Consider the following 15,978-nt stretch of genomic DNA (forward strand, 5'->3'; position numbering starts at 1 on the left):
CCACAGGCTAAGTGCTGTGAGCCTTACCTCCTGTAATTGTTGCAGTAACCCTGGGAACTGGGTTTTATTATCAGCACTAGTTTAGAGATGAGTATACTGAGAATTAGAAAGGTTAAGTAGCCAAAATATTCAAAGTCACACAGCTTACAACCAGCAAAGCTGAGAGTTGAACCCAGTTCCACCCAATCCACAGTCCATGGATCGCACTGCCCGTACAAACCTAGCAAACAGACTCCTCCCAGGCTGAGAAAATTCATGGCAATAAACTGCTTGTCTCCCTCAGAGCTGACTTTTACTGAAAACTGGGGGTGGGGAGTGGGAATTCAGAATCTACCTAAATCTGCTCCTGATTTTGTCCCTGGGTGCAGAGATGCAAAGTAACTCCTTGTCAGAGGCTGAAGGATGTTCCCTGTGGTCCCACGTTAAAAATATTCTTGTTTTAAATTGGAGGATAATTGCTTTCCAATGTTGTGTTGGTTTCTGCTGTATAATAAAGCAAGTTGTATCCCCTCCTTCTGGAGCCTCCCTCCCATCCATCCCCATCACACTCCTCTGGGTCATCACTCCCTGTGCCATCCAGCAGCTTCCATTAGCTGTCTCTCTTCTGCGTGGTGGTGTATGTATGTTCATTCGACTCTGCTCTATCCTTCCCACCCTCTCCTTCCCCTGCTATGTCCTCAAGACCACCGTCTACTTCTGCATCTCTTTTCCTGCCAGGCTAATGGGTTCATCAGTACCATTTTTCTAGGTTCCGTAGATACGTGTTAACACATAACATTTGCTTTTCTCTTTCTAACTGACTTCACTCTGTATAACAGGCTCTAGTTTCATTCACCTCATGACAGTTGTCTCAAATAAAAGTATTCTTCCCGGCTCATCACAGGGCTCTTACATAAGTTTGTGTTGACAAAACACTTCAAATATATTATTTAAACAAAAGTGTTAAAGGCTTTTATAAAAAAAAAAAAAAAGGCAAAGGATGATGATAAAAGCACCTCTCCCTGCAGATCCACACGAGACAAGCCTTGTGAGCCAGCCATTTAAGAGTCATCTGGGTAATCGTACCCTGTAATCTTTGTAAACTGGCCTCATTCAGTGAGAGATGCTGGATTCCTAGCTCTTTAGCCTCTGGCTTATCCTATGTATCCTGAATCGTTTTCCCAGTCTGTTTACAAAAAGGAAGGATCTGGGCCGAGCATCAGTCAGACCTAGTTTCAAACCCCAGCTCTGCTTTGTGTTTGCTGAGACACCTTGGGAAATTGACATAACCTCTCTGGTCTCAGTTTTTGCCGCTGTAAAATAGGGAAGCTTTTAATATCTGCTGAGAGGAAGTGAAATAACTTCTGTGCTGTTACCTGGTACATTACCAACACTCAAACAGCGTTAAACTCCTCTCTTCTCTGCTGATTCCCCACTTATGGTCACATGACATCCTAGGAACTGGAGTTTTAGCGCTAAGAGGGGCTGCGTGACATTTAGAACAGCCGTCTCCACAGACAATGCCTCTGTTTATTACCACGTAGGTAAACCATTGACTTGGGAAATATCTGTAATCAAGAACCACTCCTGGTGTGTTTTGGAGACATTTTTAAGAGAGTAAAACATAATGTTCCCTCTTAAAACTGCAGACCTCTCCAAGCAAGATGAGCAGAAGTGGCTTCAGCGTGGGCCACCAGGACGCTGCGAGACAAAGCAAGGAGGGGATTCTGGGTAGCCCCATCCGAGCAGCCAGAGGGGCCACTTAGGGCCTTACACTCAGAGTTTGGGCCCTGGCCTCTGATTCATCCCAAATGACCATCAGCATCAGGTTGGGAACTGGGGGAATTTATGGAGCCAAGAGTCCCCAAAGCTGGGAACATAGAATGGAGAGCTGGATACGGCCCGCCTCCACCCCTGGGACCAAAAGTGAGATGGACCACAGAGGAAGCCACATTGCCCAAAGTTGGGGAACAAACAGATCCCATCGAGTGAAATTGGGTGGGAGGGTTAGAAAGAGGCGGATGGTTAGAAAGCAGGAGGGCAGAAGGATGGAGATGAGGTGAGGCAGGTTGGGAGGTCTGGATTTTGATACAGTCAGTCCCATCTCAGCCACAACTTCCCTCCAGCTCAGAGGATGGTCAGCCTGTCCAGCCAAGATAACCTCTTCCTTGAACCTATCCGAGTTCAAGGGCAGAGAGCCAGGAAAGCTTCATGGTTAGAGTCAGGAATAAGCCTGGGTTTGAACCCCATCTCCTGCAACCCTGACTGTGAGACTTAGGTGAGTGGTTTAACCTCTCTGAGCCTCAGTTTCCGCATCTGATAATGAGTGCAAGGTGGTGATGAACATGGTGATGGGTATGAAGATTCTGATGGGACGAAGGTGGTGGTGATGAGAAGGATGAGAATGAATTTGGCGATAATGAAAGTGATGATGTCAGCATTGGTGTTGATGTGCACACTTATGATGACTGTGGTGACAGTGATGCTGATGCTGATAAGGAAACGTTGGGTGGTGATGTTGACAGTCGTGAGAAGGATGGTGCTGATGGTGGTGATGATAAGTGAGGGTGATAGTAACAGCCTCCACTTCAGAATAAACGTGAAGAGCAGGCTGGAAAACCAACTCAATGGACATGAATTCGAGCAAACTCTGGGAGATACTGGAAGACAGGGAAGCCTGGTGTGCTATAGTCCATGGGGTCACAAAGAGTTGGACTTAGCAACTGAACAGCGACAGACTGCAATACTGTGACCTTGAGTGACTTAGCTTCTGTCTCACTTATGCCATCTGCACAGCAGTGACAAACATTCATACCGACCTCATCGGGTTGTCCCAAGCACTAAATTCACTACAACATATGTGAAGTGCTTGATGCACCAGTAAGTGCTTAATCAACACCAACAGTATTAATAGTTTTTGTCGCTGTGTTCCCCTTATTTTCAGAATCATTCCTGTGTATCCTGGGCTGGTACCATTAGCCTTGTGATCAGTGCTCTAGTTGCCGTTGGTGTGACTCACCACCGTGGCCCACAGGACTGGTTTTCTGACCTATCCCTCCTGCTTCCTGTATTTTCCACCATTAGGTTTCATGGATGCTAAGCTGTCCAGGGGTTCTGCGTGGGATTCTGCTAGGAGAGGGGCCTCCTGGCTTCCTAGATCAGGCAATCGGGGGCAGGGGAGGGAGGAACAAAGTCTCTGTCACAGACATCCTGAAACTATCTCCACACAACAGGTATGTGCCAGCTGGGGGTGTCAAGTCAAGTAAGCTCACCTTCATGCTTGATCCTACGAAGCGGCAAACTGCGGACCCAAAGCTCACTGGCTCCGTGGAGGGTCATGTGGGTGAACCCTGAGGGTTCTTCACGGACTCAGGGCTTTCAGACCAGGGTGACCAGCCGGCCACTCCAGGTGTCGCGTCTTCCTCAACCTCTCCTGCCTTGCCTTTCAGAGACCCGGACGGCAAGTCACGCAAACCTCTGCCTCTCGGCGTGGAGAATGACCGCGTCTTCAATGACCTGTGGGGGAAGGGCAACATGCCCGTCATCCTCAACAACCCGTACTCAGAGAAGGAGCAGGTAAGTGGCGGTGTCAGCCTGGGGCCCACACTCCACGGTTCCCTGAATGTTCTTGGGAAGACAAGTGCCAAACCACCTTGGGGAGAAAACCAGCCATTGTGGCTGGAGAAATGGTGTGGGGGCCGAGCCAGCAGCCCTTACCCTGGACGGTGGCTTTGGGCTTTGATTTGGTGGCTTTTGTTTGCTAGCTTGCCAGTTTTCAAATTTTCATTGTTTCTACCAAGAAAGATATTCACATGATTCTGAATTTAAAAGGTAAAAAAGATAGGTGGTAAAAGCTTCTTCCCTCTTCCCTCATCCCAGCCACACAGCTTCACTCCCCAGAGGCAAGCAGTATTCATTATCCATCATTTTTGTGGTCCTTTTAGCAATGTTTTATGCATAGACAAACAAAGACATACGTATTATTTTCATATGTTTTTACACAAATGAGAACACATCATACATACAGGCAAACCTCATGCTATTGCACTTCATTTTATTACATGTATTATTTGTGTGTGTGTGTGTGTGTGTGTGTGTGTGTGTGTGTGTGTGTGTGTGTATGAATTGAAGGTTTGTGGCAACCCTGCATTGAGCAAGTCTATTGGTGCCATTTTTCCAATTGCATTTTTTTAATTGGAGGCTAATTACTTTATAATATTGTGGTGGTTTTGCCATACATTCACATGAATCAGCCATGGGTGTATACGTGTTCCCCATCCTGACCCTCCCTCCCGCCTCCCTCCCCATCCCATCCCTCAGGGTCATCCAAGTGCGCCAGCCCTGAGCACCCTGCCTCATGCATCGAACCTGGACTGGCGATCTGTTTCATATATGATAATATACATGTTTCAATGCTGGTCTCTCAAATCATCCCACCCTCGCCTTCTCCCACAGAGTCCAACAGTCTGTTCTATACATCTGTGTCTCTTTTGCTTTCTCACATACAGGGTTATCGTCACCATGTTTTTAAATTCCATATATATGCGTTAGTATACTGTATTGGTGTTTTTCTTTCTGACTTACTTCACTCTGTATAATAGGCTCCAGTTTCATCCACGTCATTAGAACTGATTCAAATGCATTCTTTTTAATGGCTGAGTGATATTGCATTGTACCACAGCTGTGGTATACGTACCTCAGCTTTCTTATCCATTCGTCTGCCGATGGACATCAGGTTGCTTCCATGCCCTGGTTTTTGTAAACAGTGCTGCGATAAACATTGGGGTACACGTGTCTCTTTCAATTCTGGTTTCCTCAATGTGTATGCCCAGCAGTGGGATTGCTGGGTCGTATGACACTTCTATTTCCAGTTTTTTTAAGGAATCTCCACATTGTTCTCCATAGTGGCTATACTAGTCTGCATTCCCACCAACAGTGTAAGAGGGTTCCTTTTTCTCCGCACCCTCTCCAGCATTTATTGCTTGTAGACTTTTTGATAGCAGCCATTCTGACTGGTATGAGATGGTAACTCACTGTGGTTTTGATTGCATTATTTTTAAGGTAAAGTATGTGCATTTTTAGACAAAAGGTTATTAGACAGCATATAGACTACAGTGTAGGAAGTGCAGAATGGGCTTCCCAGGTGGCGCTAGTGGTAAAGAACCCGCCTGCCAGTGCAGGAGATGTAAGAGATGCAGGTTTGATCCCTGGGTTGGGAAGATCCCCTGGAGGAGGGGATGGCAACCTAGTCCAGTATTCTTGCCTGGAGAATCTCACGGACAGAGGAGCCTGGTGGGTTACAGTCCATAGGGTCACAGAGAGTCGGATACTACTGAGGCGACTAAGATGCACACACGCATAGTACAGTGTAAAAATGCTTGTAACTTTTATATTCACTGGGAAGCCAAAAAGCTCATGTGACTCACTTTATTGTGATATTTGCTGGATTACTACTGGTCCAGAAGTGAACCTACAATATCTCCACCATATGCCTGTATTGCTTTGTACCTTGTTCTTTCAGGTATCAATGTATCTTGGAGACTAGTCCTAATTAGTAGTTGAAGAGTCCTGGTTCTTTTTTCATGGCTGCATAATATTCCCTTTTATTTATTTATGAACCAGGCCTCCGAAATGAACATGTGGCCCATCACCAGTATTTTGCCAAGACATCTCTATAATGAATGACCTTGTGCAAATACCTCATTGGCAGATGGGTGAGCTTATCGAAAGAATAAATTCCTAGAAGCAGTTGTTGAGTCAAAGGTCATATACAGTTGTGACTTGGGCAGAAATGGCCAGATTGCTCACCACAGAGGTTGTACCATTCCTATCTGCTAAGTAGGTGAATGACTATTTCACCATAGCCTTCCCAGCTTGGAGTGTTACCAGACTTTGCCAATTTGCTGAGGAGTGTTTTAACAGCAGAGTCAATATGGTTTCCTGAGAGTGTCTAGATCTGGCTAGAGATTAGCAAAGCCTGTTTCTCACCTGCCCAGGCAGGTAACAGAGCAACGCTGGTGAAGCATGTGAATTTCCCACCCCTCCCCTGCACTGCAGCAGAGTACTATTGGAATGGCCATCTTCTTCCTTCCCTCCACCCACCTCAAGCCTTGGATGGCACAGGCCAGGTTGCCAAGCTCTTTCTTTCAGTGCTTAGTCCTGAGACAGCACTTTTCACCACCAACCCATGTAAGCAGTGACTCACAGCCTCTGTGTGTAGCTTCATGGGGGAGGATGGGACACTCCAGAGCGTCAGTGGAACTTGCTTTCCTTAGCTGCCAGGGGTTGGCCAGGAAAAGAAGGACACATCAGGGATCCCATAGTAGGTCAGTGGCCAAGCACTCTGACTCCTGCAGTGACACCTGGGAATGTTTGGTGGACAAGGCACAATTTCAGTTCTCTATTATGCTGTCCTCAAAAACCCAGGCCATATTGTGAGTGTGAGGACTATTGTTATCTGTCGATGATTAAGTGAACAAATAGAGCTTGAGTTTTCTTCATATTTTCTCAATTGAAAATAAAGGGTGTTGCCATAATGCAACCCCTCCCAAGACAAAGAAGGGCAGAGAGAGGCAGACTCCGGCGAGACCCAGGCTGTAGACGTGATTTGTTAGGCTTGCACTATATTGTCCTATAGACAACTTATATTTATACTTTGAATTTATTGCCACTGTTTCAGTTTTTTATGTAACTATCATATTTGCAACTTCTCTTACAAATATGGACAATCTGACCACATTGAGCCTATGTTCTTATGGGGAAACAGTCTGCCCAGACTGACTAACTGCTCCTCCCACTACGCAGGGCATGGGCTCTCCAATGTGCCACAATCCCCACCTCTCCTTAGCGTGCCCCTCTCATTACCACCAACTGTTCATTACCGTTTATCATAACATTAGCACTGTTGGTTTTCTTATAATAGGTAGGATAAGTGGTAGGTAGGTATGGACCAAGCAATTCACACATTTCAGGGAAGATGAGAAAGATTTCACGGTTTGTAAGAATAAAGAATATTCTTATGTGTTTGCTATGCAGCCAAGTGTTCTGTCTCAAGGTTAGCCAGCTGGCTTTACTGATTTGCCTTGCCTGCCTGCTCTAGGCATCAGAGGTGGTGGTCGCTGGCCTGCAGTGACTCCTGAGATCTGGGGTATAGGGAAGAAGCAGAGGAGGCCTTGACCCCACCAGAAAGACCCTTAATGTCCTGCTGAAATCTGAGCCATTGCAGTCTGATGACTCTTTCCTTTCACCTTGGTCAGACAGTGACCAGTTAAAAAACATAACCTTGAACTTCAAGCCTGAGTAGTAGGGCTCAATACTGAGGACAGGACAGGGGGTTTAATAGGCCCAAGGACTTTTGTGGGGCATCATGATGAAATGATCAGTGTCTTAGTCTGTCTGGGCTGCTGTAACAGAATACCATAGACTGGGTGGCTTATTAACAACAGAAATATATTTGTCACTGTTCTGGAGGCTGGCACCGGTAGATTCTACATTCGGTGCAGGCCTGCTTCCTATGACTGTGCCCTCACGTGGCAGAAGAGCAAAGGATCTCTCTGGGTCTCTTTTATAAGGGCACTAATCCCATTCATGAGCACTCCACCCTCATCACTTCATCCTCTCCCAAAGGCCCCACCTCCACATACCATCACATAAAGGTTAGGTTTCAGCAGATGAATTTGGTGGAGGAGGGGCATAAACATTCAGTCCATAGCAATTAGGGGGAGGTGCTGAGAACTTGCCTTAAGGCTGCCTCTAAAATGGAAACTCATTTCTGTGGAGGAGAAAGGGTGCTGGAGAAAGGGGGAAAAGATAGTCTTCCTGAGGTTAAGGCGGCCAAACAGGTTTAGACATGGGAGCTCCTGGAATGGTGACGTGCAGACCAGCCGTGCTTGGACTTACTCCTTGAATGTTATCAAGTCCTTGCTGTTAGTCTGTGACCCAAAATAAGCTTCGAAATCACTGGCCTGTGAGATTATCCAGGCTCTGCTGTCTGAGACTCAATTTTCCAAATGCCTCTCAGAAATAGAGCTAAAAGGAAGCAGAGACCCAAGTGCTCAGTTACATTGAAGTCCCAGAGCTAAGCAAACAGCTCGGCTGCCTCCTGCTAGACACCTCCACAGCCATAGGGCTCAGAAACATTTCCCAGGTGAAGCAAATTAATAGGAAACCCAGTGATTTTCTTTCTGGCCTGAAAGACCAGCTCCTATGTTCAGCCTCTTCTCTATCTGCCCAAAGCCACTTTACCTGCAGCGCCTGGAATTGGCTCCCTTCTGTCCAGTTGTAACCCACATTTGCTGCTTTTTAGACATCCAGGGAGGGGGGAGCATTGTTAATAACACAAAGAGAGGCCCAGCTACTACCTGCCAATAGGAGCTGGTGGAGGAGCAGCTGGTCTGCATTTTCCCGGCAAAGACTTGGCAAAAGGCAACAGAGCCCAGGTGAAGTGGGAGAGATGCAGGCTAGACAGGAAAAAGGACCTCCTGACTCCGACAACTGTTAGGTCCCTGAAGGAATATTATGGTCTGCCCCATTCTCCCTGATATTCTCGTTTGGCCAAATTCAACAGGAATTCTGCCATAGAAGCACCTTCTCTTAAGTTAGCCTCAGAAATCTGAGATGCGCACCTATACCTAGTGGTCATTTCTCTTGTTGGGTCAGCAGTGGGTAGAGCCAGTGAGACCCAAATCCCTGGTCACTAGAACATAGCATATGAATGACTTGGGGATGCTTATCTTTAACATCCCCTGACAAGTTGTATCTGGCCTGCACTGGTGGATAGAATGAATCCGTTCACTCATCACACAGATACCTAGTCACTCAACACTGCCACACACGCAACTCTGGGGTAGAAGCATAAGCGAGCAAACTTGGCCCTCCCTGCCCTCAAGACCTTCATGCATGCATGTGGGGAGATAACACACATGGACAGTGCAATTAATCCTAAAATAGAGAGGGGCACAATACACTATGGGGCCATAGATACGTCGGCAGGCATAAGACAAGATTTACCAGAAGAGGTGACCTTTTGATCTGGGTTTTGAAGATCATGTAGGAGTTTGCCTAGAAGAAAGCTGGGGAAAGCATTATAGTTTTAAAAGAAACCGCCAGGGCTGACAAATTATGTTTCTTTTTCTTACTAAGGATTGTTATTTGATTGCTGAGGTTGTTTCTGATGCTAATTCCACCTGAGCCACTTTGAGTTTTGACACCATTCTCAAAGCCCCATACATAATAACCCTCCTAAGTGGAAACGTTCCCCTAGATTAGTAAGAAAGTGCTATTTGTTCATTTTTCCCACAAAACCTTAGGATTTGATTCAAGCCCTTCTCTGCTTCCTTTCTTATTAAGCACCTATTTCTCTTGCCTGCCTGATTTGCTTCCCTAAGGGGTAGGAGTGGAACTGTGTCATGCTTGGAGGTAGAATGTCTATCTTCATATACAAATTAAGTATCCTTCCAACCCTTAGTGAGTGTGAGAGGTCTTGGGTCTGGGGGAAGTGGCATTTCCATTTGGGTTCTTCTTTCTTACTTAGCCCACTGCCCCTCTCTCCAGCCTCTTGCTGACAAAGGCAGCCAGATAGTCAGAGAGCTGATTTTCATTTCAAAATCTCCCTGCCCACCCCATCCCCACAACCTCATCAGCAACCTGGCATTTCCTCACCCCTGGGCACATAGGGCTTGTTGCCTTTCAAAATGTCAAAATCTGCTGAGAAGCTTTTCCCTCCTTCCAGGGAAGTGTCGGCCTCCCCGACTAGCCTCTCTGCAGAGCTCCAAATGATAAGGCATAAAGGGGAGTGCTTATGGGTTCCCAATCTTCAGAGGGTCAGAGGTGTCCAGAGCCCCTCTCTTCAGGAGCAAGCACCCCAAGCAGCCAGTACTGCTGGCTTTGCTGAAGACCGAAAGCAGGCAGCCAGACCCCTCCAACCTGTGTCTGGATGAAGGCAAACCAGCCCAACCCTCTGCTTCTCAGCAACAGCCCAGCATGCTTCAGGGAAGCTTTCTAAGTCAGCCCTGACTCACTGCACGCTAATGATGTCAGGATAAAAATAACAATAACGCTGACAACAATACCACCTTGTGGGGGTGCGGCCGTTCTATTCCCTGGGCTCACCCACATCACTGGGGTCACGATCTCAGCTCAGGGGTCAACCCAGGTTTGGTCTCCTCCCGGTGACCTTGGTCAAACAGCTGATTAGCATCCACACTGAAGCTCATAGTGGATAATAGGCTCGTGGAGTTGTGAGGAAGAAGAAATAAGATACCATACAAAATGATTACATCTGCTATTCATGATAAGAAATAATATGTGTTGAGCAATGGCAGACATTGTGTCAAGCAGTTTAGATCCACAATCTCATTTAATCTCCAACCCAACCCAATGGAGTTGGGTTACTGCTGTTGGGCTACTTCCTGTTACTGCTCCCATTTTACAGATGAATGAACTGAGGCCCAGAGAGTTTAATAGCTCGAGGAAGGTCACTTGACTTGTAAGTGGGCAAGATGGGACTTGAACCCAGGTCATAGAGCCCTACAGCCCACTCTCAACTCTACAAGGCCTTGCACAGAATAAGTGCTCCATAAAAAGTTCATTATTGTTATTTGACTAATTATCATATTGCTGATCTAGGCATCATACTGTGTATTTAGGTAAAGGAGTATTGCCAATGGTTATATTGCCCATGTGAGGCTGAAGGTGACACCCTTATGGCCCAGAAAGGGAAGGTGACGACCCACGGAGTCTTGGTGGCAAAGGCACACCTCTTTGCCTTTACGGCGACATCGTCATCCTTGTCAATCATTCAGGTCAATGTAGCATTCAGTCTTTATCTTCTGGGGCCAGACTCTAGGAATATGCAGAGGAGGGAGGCAGTAAAGACCTGGATGGGGGGAAAAATGGGAACTTCGAGGGACTGGAGTCCATGCCCAGCTCTGTGGCCTGTCAGTTATTAATTTAGGGACAGTCACTTTACATCTCAGAGCCTCCATTTCCTCATCTGAAAAATGGGTTACCATGAGGAATCCAGGAACCAGTGGGTACGCAGTGGCCTAGCCTAGAGGAGGCACACAATAGGCATTTAATAAATGTCACTCAAAATGAAATTGAAATCACAGCCCTTGAGTTCAGAACCTAGACATTAGTTCAGAACTGAAACATACATATTTGTCTCAGTGTCCAGAAACTCCCACTCCCTAGACAACCTGCAGCCACAGACACATACCCAGTAGTCGGCACACCGTGATTTTGGGGGTTCTGTAGAATCATGCGCAGACATGCCACACAGGGTGCCCCCTGCCTGGCTCCAGCAGATTCTGTCGGCCGCATTTACGTTGACTCCTTGGGGGCGCCTGCTCACTACTCCCTGCGCTAAGCCTGTCTCTAAGTACTTGAGAGACCTCCTCTATTTTGAACCTCATTGCTCTCTGTGAGAGTGTCCCAATCCCTACTAGAAGCTGCGATTAAGCCCTTTTCTGCCCCCAACTGTATCTGGCCAGGTATCCTTGACCTTGATCTGGCTCATGGCTGAAGTGAGACACTCAGGTCAGATTTTCCAAAAAGCATGTTCCACCCCTTCCTCCACCTGTTTGAGGGTTCCTGGAGCACCCTCCAATAGACACAAAGGGATGCTTTCCAGGAATTTATATTGAACAAAGCCCCTCAGTTCCCACTGGCACAGAACCCCAGCCTTGCTGATGTTTCACATCCCTCCACCCTGACCATCACCTGCCCAGTGACCTCCAGGGTCTTTACAGGTCACTTCGTCAGGGGACCGACCTTCCATGTCCCTTCCATCTGTTCCCGTCAGAGGCAGGGTGGAACCAGGAAGTGGGGCCTGAATTGATGGGTGTTTGGGTTCAGCCCTTCTGGAATTTCCACATATTTTGCTAACTGTTTATTTTAACAGTGAGCATATTCAATGGAGGGGCTTCCCAGATGGCACAGTGGTAAAGAATCCGTCTGCCAATGCAGGAGATGCAGGAGACCCAGGTTCCATCCCTGGGTATGGCAGCCCCCTCCAGTGTTCTTGCCTGGGAAGCACCATGGACAGAGGAGTCTGGTGGGCTACAGTCCATGGGGTCGCAGAGTTGGACACGACTGAGTGACTGAGCGTGCATATTCATCGCAGGCTGTTTGAGTGTTGTCCGAGAAGGACAGTGACATTCTTGTGCTCATTTATTGCTTCAAACCATATTCAGATTCTTTCCCTTGATCAAAGTCATTTTTTCCTTCCTCTCTTTACAAATGGATATCAGTTGTCAAAACTCCCTTCACACGGAGATTCTCAGAGGCCCACAGAGCCACAACCCACTTCTATTTTCTGAGGGTCCCAGGATGTTTTAAAAGGTAAAAAGTCCAAAACATAATCACAAAGCTTGTTGTGCATTTTTTTTAATTAAAAAAAATTTTTTGCAGTATAGTTGCCTTACAAGGTTGTGTGACTTTCCACTGTACAGCAAAGTGAGTCAGCTCTATGTATACATATATCCCCTCTTTTTTTCAATTTCCTTCCCATTTAGGTCACCACAGAGCATCGAGTAGGGTTTATACAGTAGGTTCTCATTAATTATATGTTTTGTACATAGGAGTGTATATGCATCAATCCCAATCCCCTAATTTATCCCACTCCCCCCTGCCCCCATGGTATCCATAAGTTTGTTCTCTACATCTCTGTCTCTATTTCTGCTATACATTTTAAATATTTACAATCAGCAGTGTAATGCTTTTAATAAACACACACAGTACAATGCAATATAAGAGGGATGGGCCCCAAGATAATCACAGGATTTCTCAAAATTAATTCATAATGCACGTGTACATTCTGATCTGGTAATGGGATCAGGTTTAAAGTTGTCTAATAATCTGATTATCTTGTGAGATCATCATGATTGTAAGCATCACCTCATTTGGAGAAAGCATCAACAATCTAACTTAAAGACCCCTTGGGTCCAGTGGTTAAGACCCAGTGCTTCTACTGCTGGGGGCATGAGTTCAATCCCTGGTTGAGGAACTAAGATCCTGCATGCCACAGGATGGCCAAAACAAACAAAAATCCTCATCTCCAGAGGCTCTTGTCTGTGAACCCAAACCATGATGAGTCTGACTCCCAAGCACTCCCTTCTGTAACCATCCTCCATAGAGAACATGGACCACTGAATAGGGGGGAAAGACAGAGGAGGGGTGAAGAATAAGCGATTTCAAGCTTCTGTGGAGTTATTATAAAGAGTGAATCACTTTAGAAATCATGCTTTGAATACACTGCAAGGAAATTATACTCCAGTTTACTTAACACTGTTGGTTAAGCTTTATAAGTAGCAATTTTTTAATTGCACGGATGGGTGCGAACCTGCTGGCTTGCAGGCCCGTGGTTCTAGAACCTGACCTGCCACAGCTCCTAATAGGTATGCTCGCGGCTCTCAAAGGTGGGGCCCACAGACTGGAGCAGCACGGCCTGGAGCTGCAGCGAAGGGGCTGTGGCATGGTGTGTGGCATCTGGCCCCTGGTGTGGATGGCCCGCTGCCCGGCTCAGCCCCAGCGTGCTGCCCTCATTTTAGAGCAAGCCAAGCAGGGCAAGTTGCTGCAGGCCTCAGAGGGAGGAGCTGGCGCTGGTACCAACAGTGGAAGAAATAGGAACTGGCTCGCTTTGAACAGGTTTGGGCCTCAGCGCCTGGATTCATCTCCTCGAGCTGTTTTCTAGACGAAGCACCATAAACTGTGTGGCTTCAACAATCAGAACTTATTGTCTGAGTCTGGAAACCCAAAAGTCTGAGATCAAAGTGGCTCCAGGGTTTGTTCCCTCTGAGGGCTGTGAGCAAAGCTTCTGCTCCAGGCTCCTCTCCTCGGCTCGCAGGTGACAGTCTTCATGTTCATGCGGCGTTCTCCCTGTGTGCACGTCTGTCTCCTGATTTCCCCCTTTTTGTAAGGACACAAGTCATATTGGATTAGGGCCACTTTAACGACCTTATTTTAACTTAATTGCCGCTTTAAAGACTCACATTTGGAGATCCTGGGGGTTAGGACATCAACGTATGCATTGGAGGGACATCCTAAGATGTTCTGTGGTGCATAGGTACCTCCCTCCCTCCTTTCTGTCAAGCTCTTGTCCCGATTTCATTGTGAGCCTCCTGCCCACAGGGTGCCTGCCCTCTCTTTGTAGACCACAAAGATTCTGATGTCTAGTATCTGTCTTCCAGCCTTAAAATCCTCCACATTCCCCTCACCTTAGCTCCTTACTTCCCAGCTTCTGCTAAAAGCCTCACATCCTCCCACTTACCCAGATGGGAAGTCCCTGCATCAGTGTTGACTTGCTCTTTTCTCTCCCATCCTCTCAAGCCACAGAGCTCTTGTCCTGCTCCTGACACCCCAGTCTCCTCCCTTCCTGCCATCTGCTACCGCTGCTGCATTCCCACTCTCCTGGCCCCTGCACTGGTGCAGCAGCCCCCTCTTGGGCCTCTCAGCCTCCACCCTCTCCCTCCTACAGTCCTTGCACTCATGTATTTCCTAAAATGGCTTTGATAAGGCCACCCTCTTCACCGGGCAGCTTCAGGGGTTCTCACTGTCTACTCATTCAAGGCCAAAGCTTTCGGCTTAGCATTTAAGGGACTCCACAGTTTAGAAATACACTTAGCTCTTATGTTAAATAGCTCCGGCTGCCATAATAATATACCATAGACCCAGCAGCTTAAACAATAGAAAATTATTTCTCACAGTTATGGAGGGTAGAGATCCAAAGTCAGGGTACCAAAAAAAAACAAACAAAGTCAGGGTACCAGTATGGTCACATTCAGTGAGGGCTCTCTTCCTGGCTTGTAGCCAGCCACCTTCGTTGTGTCCTTAAACAGCCTGTGCACTCAAAGAAATAGCTGTCTCTTCCTATTCAAAGAAGACCCCTAATCCTATCAGATTAGGGGTCCACGCTTGTGACCTCATTTAACCTTAATTACCTTCTAAAAGCCCTATCTCCAAATATGTCACAATGGGAGTTGGAGCTTCAACATATGAATTTGCGAGGATACAGTTCAGTCCATAGCAGACCTCAAATGTTTGTTGAACAGGCACTGCTGCTGCTGCTGCTAAGTCACTTCAGTCATGTCCGATTCTGTGCGATCCCATAGACGGCAGCCCACCAGGCTCCCCCGTCGCTGGGATTCTCCAGGCAAGAACACTGGAGTGGGGTGCCATTTCCTTCTCCAATGCATAAAAGTGAAAGTGAAGTCACTCAGTCGTGTCTGATTCTTAGTGACCCCATGGACTGAAGCCTACCAGGCTCCTCCGTCCATGGGATTTTCCAGGCAAGAGCACTGGAGTGGGTGCCATCGCCTTCTCCGGCTTGGCACTGGAGGTAGAGCAAAGTGAATGCTGTGTTGGCAAAAAGTGGTATCTATATATGAACATCTATAAAGATACATGTATAAAGAAGATATGATGTGTGTATACACACACACACACACACACATACATACACACACACTGGAATATTACATAGCCATAAAAAGGAATGGAATTGGGTCATTTGTAGAGATGTGAATGGACCTAGCTAGAGACTGTCATACAAAGTGAAAAAAGTCAGAAAGGAAAAAACAAATATAGTATATTAACACATATATGTGGAATCTAGAAAATTATAGAGATGATCTTATTTGCAAAGCAGAAATAGAGACACAGATGTAGAGAACAAATGTATGGATACCAAGGGGGAAAAGGGGTGGGAGGAATTGGGAGACTGGGATTGACATGTATCCACTGCTGGTAAAGAACCCGCCTGCCAATACAGGAGACAGAAGAGAGGCAGGTTTGACCCCTGAGTCAGAACGATTCCTTGGAGAAGGGAATGGCAGCCCACTCCAGTATCCTTGCCTGGAAAATCCCATGGACTGTAGCCTGCCAGGCTCCTCTGTCCCTGGGGTCGCAAAGAGTCAGACACCACTGAGTAACACTTTCACTTTCACATGTATAAAACAGATAACTAATGTTTAAGTTAATGGAGACCTAAGTAAGATAGGT

The 15,978-nt window shown here is 46.8% G+C and overlaps 1 protein-coding gene across 1 annotated transcript in view; it reads left to right on the plus strand.

Annotated features, from left to right (window-relative positions):
* The window catches only part of NOS1 (nitric oxide synthase 1), a 188,630-nt gene that overhangs the window by 111,000 nt on the left and 61,652 nt on the right, over positions 1-15,978 (plus strand). Inside the window, exon 3 of the mRNA XM_052655010.1 lies at positions 3,429-3,555. Within this exon, the coding sequence (XP_052510970.1) occupies positions 3,429-3,555 (127 nt within the window). The remainder of the gene's footprint in view (positions 1-3,428; positions 3,556-15,978) is intronic.

This window comes from Budorcas taxicolor, chromosome 17 (genome assembly GCF_023091745.1).
Source record: "Budorcas taxicolor isolate Tak-1 chromosome 17, Takin1.1, whole genome shotgun sequence".
NCBI classification, from domain to species: domain Eukaryota; kingdom Metazoa; phylum Chordata; class Mammalia; order Artiodactyla; family Bovidae; genus Budorcas; species Budorcas taxicolor.